This window comes from Hippocampus comes, unplaced genomic scaffold, assembly GCF_001891065.2.
Source record: "Hippocampus comes isolate QL1 unplaced genomic scaffold, H_comes_QL1_v1.1 scaffold49, whole genome shotgun sequence".
Classification (NCBI taxonomy): Eukaryota; Metazoa; Chordata; class Actinopteri; order Syngnathiformes; family Syngnathidae; genus Hippocampus; species Hippocampus comes.
This window is the reverse complement of record NW_017804830.1, coordinates 335,761-343,117: the sequence shown is the minus strand read 5'-3', so window position 1 is coordinate 343,117 and position 7,357 is coordinate 335,761. Positions and strand designations below refer to the sequence as shown.

Genomic DNA, 7,357 nt, shown 5'->3' with positions numbered 1-7,357 from the left:
CCGGGACGGGGTGGTTTCCAATCAGCCGCCGTCGTCTCGAGTGGTGGACGAGCGCGAGCAGATGATCATGAGCGGAGGATACATTCAAAGGTAGAGGCGCAAAGGCGCTTTGTGAAAGCGTTTGGGCTCACCCCCCCCCGTCGTCGTCTTTGCGACAGGGTGACGCAGGACGCCCGCGAGGACGAGATGAACGACAACCTGGCGCACGTGGGCAGCATCGTGGGCAACCTGAGGTGCATGGCGCTGGACATGGGCAACGAGATCGACTCGCAGAACGTCCAGATGGAACGCGTTCGGGGCAAGGTGAGCGCCGGCGCGCCGCTACCGACAACGCCGACTTCTTTTCGGAATCGGGCCCGCTCATAAAGCGATGATGATTGCCCTTCTGACTGCTTTGGTGTGGAACGAGTCAGAAGGTGTTGCTCGTTGTTTGCAAACGTCCTCATTTGACTCAAAGCGACAGCTGATCAGGCTGCCGGAACGGAGGACCGCGGAAATTGGAGAACGCTGACGGCTGAGGGGCAGAAATGGTCCGAGGGCTCGGACAATCTTCTCTCTCGGAACACTTAGTTGTTCGTCAAAACTGTTGTGGATGATTTTGATCACTTGTCCCTTGATTCGCTTCTTACAGTTAAGTTTGCTCCCAATGTAACTTTGGACGTTAGCGCGAAGCAAGACCGGGGTCGGTGCCAACGTTAGCTTGCGGCGGCCCACCGGGACAGTGTCCAGCACGCCGTATGGCCCGTCCGCCCGCCGCTGCCTTCATCGTGAAGTTCTCAGTGTGGCTTTGCGCGTTACCTATCGCGTCGAGCCCTCACGTTTGCTTCCGAAGCGAGGTTCCAACCTTACCCCGACCGAATGTGAGCTTCCCGACATTAACGCCAGCGTTAGCTTGCAAAGTTGGCTTCAACGTTCGCTTCGGAGGTTCCCTTGATGGGTGCCGCTTCACTCTGAGTCACCCCGTTGAACATCACAGGCAAATATTCTTTATCCTCTGTGAAGAACAACGCCATGGAGTTCCCGCCGTGCTGAGAAACCGAGAGAGGAGCTGAGAGTCTACTGTGGTTCATTTGTGTGTCTGTCGTAGACTGTCCCCAGGTGGCCAAGAACTCTTTGGTTCTTTTGAACTCCATTTCATGACTGCACGTCGTCGACACTCACGGTTGTCCCGAAAGCGGGTAAATATGCTATTTGTTTGTTTGCCGGGTTTGTGCAGGCCATCCTGAACGTGACGCGCATCGACACCGCCAACCAGAAAGCCAACAACCTCATGAAAAGATAGAAGACATCATCGCATGAGAAGACACGCGACGGCGTTTCGCCGGCCGCTTTGTTCCGAGCGCCGCGCGCCGATCCCGCAATGCCGTCCTTCCCCAAAAGTGCCCAATAAAGCCCAAAATTCACCAGGACTTGATGCGCATTCTGTGTGGGTGGTGATGGCGGTGGCGCCGACCCCTGTGGGGTCCGGTGTGGTCCAGTTCGCAAGAAGAGAACGGCGGCGTCGGATTCGGTCTCTCAAAAAAATTTGGGAGGTGCTTGAGCACCCCTCCAAAATGGGTGAGACACACCTATGCAGGGGAGCAAAGCTGTACTGTACTGTCAGCTTGTTTTCGAAAAGCTACTCATTAGCCCATCAAAGCTCAACAGACTTTATTAAGGCCAAGGTTTTTGTTTGCTTCAAATACACGCCATGCCAATTGGCTTCTCCTTTGCCTTTTGATTATTTATTCAAGTGTGGCACCACACACGCGCACACACACACACACACACACACACGCACACGCACACGCACACGCACATACAAAGTACAGTAAACCACATCCACCACTGCTGTTGTACTCTGCTCGGCCTAACTGATGGCAGCTGTGTTCGTTAAGCCGTCACCGCTCACACATTGCCACACACTAACCGCACTTGCGCACTCGCGCGCGCGAACACGCACACACACACACACACACAAAGTCAGCAGTTATAATTCGTTAACTGCTGACATGATCAATGTGAGGACATCAATGTCGTTAAAGCCACTCACTTATCAACGTAGTCACACGAATGCGCGCGCCCACGCACACACACGCGCGCGCTCCTTGCCAGCAGAGATGGAGGGTCGTATTTGGAGTCAATGTGAACCGAACGTCGCGTATTTCTTCCATGATTGCTCCGTTCGTGACGTGCAATGCGCAACCACGCGACATTCGCCAGACACAGACTTCATCTGGAATCCCACAGCCAGAAACGCTCGATTCGTGTTCGGTCTCATTCCAGCATCAGACACAGATGCACAGTGTGTGTGTGTGTGTGTGGGGGGGGGGGGCTGCAGTTTGGCGGCAAAATGACATCAGAGGGTGTCCCGTCTTTCGCCAAAGCCACTGGACGCTCATTCGGCCACCCCCGGACACCGCCACGCCCGCGTTCTGCAGGAAGTTGGCCCGCCTGCTGTTGGCTTTCTCCTCCGAGGGAGAAGTGAAGTGAGGAGGGGAAGTGCGGTGCGTGAAGCCCCCAGCTACACGCCCAGCGGCACGCACTGGCAGAGATGCGTGCCGCTGGGCCGCGGGATGTCATCCGAAGTCAAGCCGCACAACGCCACGTTGTCGCATGCGGTGTCAAGCCAGAAAGTCTCGTCGGATCGGATCTGGTTTTTGATCCAACTTCGTTGTGTGCGTGCGCGCGCCCCTGCACGTATCTTCAACTGCGTGCGGGGCGGCAACATATGGGCCGGTGAGGACAATGGAGCCCTTGTCCTCCGCGGACCCCAACAACAAAGAGGGGCCGAGGGCAAGTCCGGGGGCGGGGGGGGGGCGCTTAGCCGTGACAGCGATGATGCTGACGTCATGGATGGCCAACCGCTCTCTCTTGCGGTAGTTTTGCTCGTAGTAAAGTAGTACAAGGACCGGTAGGAAGTCGTCGGAAGAATGACAGTGGTGGTAGAAATTGCCAAAGCGGTGGTCCTAGTAGACACGAGTGGCAGGAGCGGGTGAAAGAAAAAAAAAACGAGTGACGTGAGTGAGTACTGTTAGGATCAGAAAGTGGCCCGCCCGAAGGGAACGACAGACGCATATTGCTGCCGCACCAGAACAACAAACAAAGTTCAATGCCACCTTCTTACCCGATCAAAATGTCAAGATAGTTGACATCAACTCTCGAGGTTCCTTTACATGACCCCCACCTGCACCCACATCTCCGATGTGTCGCTTACTCATCAGCGCGCCCACAAACTCGCACACGCGCGCAGACATCCACACTGTGTATGAGTGATAACGGATGTCGGTTGTGTTTTGTGGTTTCAAATCCAACTGGCCAACAGAAACAACCGAGTTGAGGCCAAAGAAATTGTCAGACAAGTCGTCCGGGTCACACGCCTTCACGCCCCCCCCTCCCACCTCTCACGCACACGCAGACAAAAATAGACACGCACAAAACACACGATCCAGCAGCGAAGACGCGCAAACGGACGGCCACACTGGCAGACGTGGAAACAAAATAACAAGAAGAAAAGCCGAGATGGTTTTGCCTGCTCGTATCTCAAGACGTTCTTGAATACGTGGGAATAAGCCACTCAAAGGCGTTTTTCTCAAAAGAGCAGTGGCGCGGGAGGGGGGGTGAGGGGTGCCTCCCTCTTCACCTTGGGAATTTAAATTTGATGGAGACAAAAAAAAGAAGAAAAAGCATGCGAGTTGGAGACAATTGGCTGCTTCGAGCCCAACTGGTGGGGGGTGGCTGTGGATGGGTGGGCGGGGGATGGCGCCCCCCCCCCCCAGCTATTTAAACAGATTCCAGCAGATGGTGGAAGAACTCCGGTCCCATCGTCAAACGCGTAGTGGGTCCTGCCGCCAGCCGCCCACCGCCCCGGACCAGGAGACCAGGAGACCAGGACACCAAGAGACCAGGACCCTCCGCCTGGTGGTGTCCCGGCACCACTCGAGCCTCCCAGAAGAGAAGTCGCAAGGGAAACTTTCTGGACCTCCCGGCGTCTTCGCAAGCATGCCGTCCGACTTCCTCACGCCCTTCCTGGAAGTGGACCGGGAGTTCTGCAAGGTGAGATCAACAGCCTTTTTCTTCTGGGCTGGCAACAAAAAGCACAAACGCTGAGAAGGAAGCGCTCTGCGTCAGCCCAACTCCAAAACCTTGAATTTTGGAGGGAGCCTGTCCCCTGCTTATGGGCCAAAATCCTCGCTTCATTGCATTTGTTGACCCCCATCCCTCGCTAATTTGTGTTCAGGAATTTTACATTCTTTTTTTTTTTTTTTTTTTTAATACTGCTGAATTTCATAATGAGTGTCAATTCTTCTGAGACGTTTTCTGTGTGCTTTGTAACGTCCGTCAGAAAATATGCACAAACGTCAATCGTTGTTCTCTCAACGTACTGTCTGTAAATGTCTTTTTTGTTTTGATGAAACACAAAGACAACAGTTCCTGTTTGAGAGGCTGCAATTCCAAGGTTGTGAACCATTCACTGGCTGCCCAGTGACATCTTTGACGTCCAGAGCCGTCAATGGCAGTGAATGAGTTCCACCCATCCATCCATTCATCTGTCCGTTTTTAAATCCGCCTCTCCTCACGAGGGTCGCGAGGCGTTGCTGCAGCCTTTCCGGGCTGACCTCGGGCGGAAGGCAGACTACACCCTGAACTGGTCGCCGGTCGGTCGCAGGGCACGGCAGTGAACGAGTTTTGAGTTGAAACCAAACAAATTCTGTCAAAGACGATCCAAATAGCCGCCAGTCGATTTGATCACGGATGAGTTGGTTGAAAAGAAGTTGCGAGCACTTCATGTGTCTCCGAAAGGCCTGACGCCGTCTTGTTCTTGTTTCGCCGTCAGACCTTTGCAGGCCTGGAGGTGACGGCGGCGGCGACCCTGCGGCCTCCGCTCGGAGATCGCGGCTTCCGGCGCCGCCATTCCCTCTGCCCCGTCGCGCTCCTCCACTCCGAGTTCAGCGACGGCGAGGCCGAGCCCTCGGCTCGGGGGCCGGAGTGGAAGCGGGAAAGCCGGCTCCCTCGCTCGCTACTCAGCCGCATTCCCTTCAGGACCGACCGCTCGGTCAGTGTGATCGAGGGCGGGGTCGGCGCGGACGAGGGGGCGCCGCAGCCGCCGCCTCCGCCCGCCCGGCTTCCGCCGGGCCTTTGCGTGGGCGACCGGAGCTGCGGCCCGCCCCCGACCTCGCCCCGCCTCTCCACGCGCTACAAGACGGAACTGTGCCGCACCTTCGAGGAGAGCGGCCTGTGCAAGTACGGCGCCAAGTGCCAGTTTGCGCACGGCCCGGAGGAGCTGCGAGGGCTGAGCCGCCACCCCAAGTACAAGACGGAGCCGTGCCGCACCTTCCACACGGTGGGCTTCTGCCCGTACGGCGCCCGCTGCCACTTCATCCACAACGCCGAGGAGCTCCTGCGGGCACGGGGCGAGCCGCGGCCGCCCCCTCTGCGCCACAGCCTCAGCTTCGCCGGTTTCGCGGCCGCCCACCGATCGAAGCCGCCGTCGTCGTCTCCGCGCTCGGCCCGGCCCTCGTCCGCGTCGCCCTCGGGGAGCCCGCGGCTCCTCTCGCCTCTCTTCCCAGAGCCGGGGCTTCTCCGTCCTTGCCCGTACCCTCTCTGCGCTGCCGCCGAACCGGCCGGAGAAGACGACGCCGCCGACTCTGCGCTTGTTTTTTCCGCCGCGGCCGACAACGTCAACCCCGCTCTTGGTTTCTTCGCGATCGCTGCGGACGACGCCGACTCCGGTCTTGGTTTCATCGCGGCCGACGACGGCGAGTCCGCCGCCGCCTCGGCTCTTTGTTTCCTGGGCGCGGGCGGGCGCGCCGGAACCCCGCGCCCCGATGTGGCCTCCGAACGCCGCGCCCCTCCCGAGGTTCCGGCCGCCCTCCCGGAGCCCCCCGGCCTCCGGCGCTGCTCCTCCGCCGACTCGCTCTCCGAGGAGGGCTACGCCTCGTCCTGCTCCCTCAGCTCGGCTTCCGGCGGCAGCGAGTCGCCGGGCGTCGAGGGCCGCCGCCTGCCCATCTTCAGCCGCCTGTCGGTGGCCGACGACGAGACCGCGCCGCGACTTTCTGCTCACGCGCTCCCCAAAGAGTCGTGTTGCCGTTGAGCTCATTTTGTGCCTATTGCGTGCCGTCGGTGGCGGCAGCCGTCGTGCCGCTCACCGTGTTCTGTTTGTTTCTGGTCGACCGGATGTGCCGCGATGCCCGTTTTGTCTGTATGCGTCCTGGCCTCGACCGGCGCCCTGTCCGCCGTTTGTCTCCTGACACCGACCGGTGACCGCTCCAATCTTTGCCTCCATATCCGATGAGCTGGCGACCAGCCAATTGCTCATCGACCATCAAGTCGTGCGCGCACCCGTGTATGATCCTTCAAAAGTCTTTTTTTTTCTCTGTACGTGTGAATAAGACGGTTGTCGGATTTGCGGGCGTCGCTTATGATGAGATTCAGACCATCGCAATTTGCAGACTTGTCCGATCGCCCCTCCCCCTGTGAATTGCGGGCATCCACTGTTGTCTTTTTTCTTCGCCACTTTGCGACGCAACCTGTGCGCTGCTGTTAGCTCGTCCTTTCCTCCCGAATCCAGTCCTATTTATTTCTTTTGTTTTCCTCCAAAGTAAAAGCGATATGATGGTGTGGTTCAATGCAGGGTGATGGCGCTGACATAATTTAAGAGTCGTTGTTATTGCGCGTGTTGAGTGCTTTATCTTAATATATTGTTGTTGATGCTTCTTTCAAAATAAAAGCCCCTCAGAAAAAGGAAGGGAAAAACCACAACACTTCAGTCCCTTTTGTTTCGAAGATGCCGAGAATGAGTCGAGTCTCCATTTTGAAAGCATGATTAAAAGCCACTGAAACCACACAAGTTTGACTTCACGTGCCCGACTTTCAAATAAAAGTCCAAAAGTAGACAACGGGACAACTTTGTGCACATGCAGCTTGTGAAATTATAATCATTCCATTTTGTGTGTCTGCGAGGTGCATGCGTGCGTGCGTGATGGCGCCCAAGTACAAAAGATGAACTCTTCCTCTTCCGTGGCACCGCCTCTGCGTTTGTGCGTGTGTGTGTGTGTGTGTGTGTGTGTGTGTGTGTGTGTGTGTGTGTGTGTGTGTGTGTGTGTGTGTGTGCGCGCGTGTGTGCGTGTGTCTGTGTGTGTGTGAGAGTACATATTATGTTGCCATTTGGTTGTTTGTGGTGATTGTGGTGAGTGACACTGAAAAGAATGTTTGGGTCACAGATGCTCTGACAAAGGGCGGCCGGTGTGTCTATGTGTGGTGTCTTTCAATGTGACCATGGGTGCCTGCGCATGTGTGCTGGCATTTTGCTGAGGCTGTGTGTTAATAAAAGACAAAAACCTTGCAGGACACACTCCCACAACCCCTGTGGCTACTT

The 7,357-nt window shown here is 56.7% G+C and overlaps 2 protein-coding genes and 1 long non-coding RNA gene across 3 annotated transcripts in view; all 3 read left to right on the top strand.

The window, feature by feature from the left end:
* LOC109514809 (synaptosomal-associated protein 25-B-like) overlaps positions 1 to 1,451 on the top strand; it is a 2,723-nt gene extending 1,272 nt beyond the window's left edge. Inside the window, exons 2-3 of the mRNA XM_019868202.1 lie at positions 159 to 303; positions 1,217 to 1,451. Coding sequence (XP_019723761.1) covers positions 159 to 303; positions 1,217 to 1,282 — 211 coding nt within the window. The 3' untranslated portion in view covers positions 1,283 to 1,451. The remainder of the gene's footprint in view (positions 1 to 158; positions 304 to 1,216) is intronic.
* Positions 1 to 1,887, top strand: part of LOC109514820 (uncharacterized) — a 19,103-nt gene extending 17,216 nt beyond the window's left edge. The window contains exon 3 of the long non-coding RNA XR_002168061.1: positions 1,878 to 1,887. This is a non-coding gene — a long non-coding RNA (uncharacterized LOC109514820). The remainder of the gene's footprint in view (positions 1 to 1,877) is intronic.
* Positions 1,888 to 3,614: 1,727 nt separating this feature from the next.
* Positions 3,615 to 6,879, top strand: sb:cb81 (mRNA decay activator protein ZFP36L1). Its single transcript, XM_019867099.1, has 2 exons — positions 3,615 to 4,035; positions 4,817 to 6,879. Exons 1-2 carry the CDS (start codon positions 3,724 to 3,726, stop codon positions 6,071 to 6,073), a joined length of 1,569 nt encoding a protein of 522 aa, XP_019722658.1. The 5' UTR covers positions 3,615 to 3,723; the 3' UTR covers positions 6,074 to 6,879.
* The last annotated feature ends 478 nt before the right edge of the window (positions 6,880 to 7,357 follow it).

Coding starts and splice junctions, on each gene's coding strand:
- sb:cb81 (XM_019867099.1), top strand. CDS start 3,724: ATGGGTGGGCGGGGGATGGCGCCCCCCCCCCCCAGCTATTTAAACAGA. Junction 4,036..4,816: donor TGGACCGGGAGTTCTGCAAG/GTGAGATCAACA, acceptor TTTCGCCGTCAG/ACCTTTGCAGGCCTGGAGGT.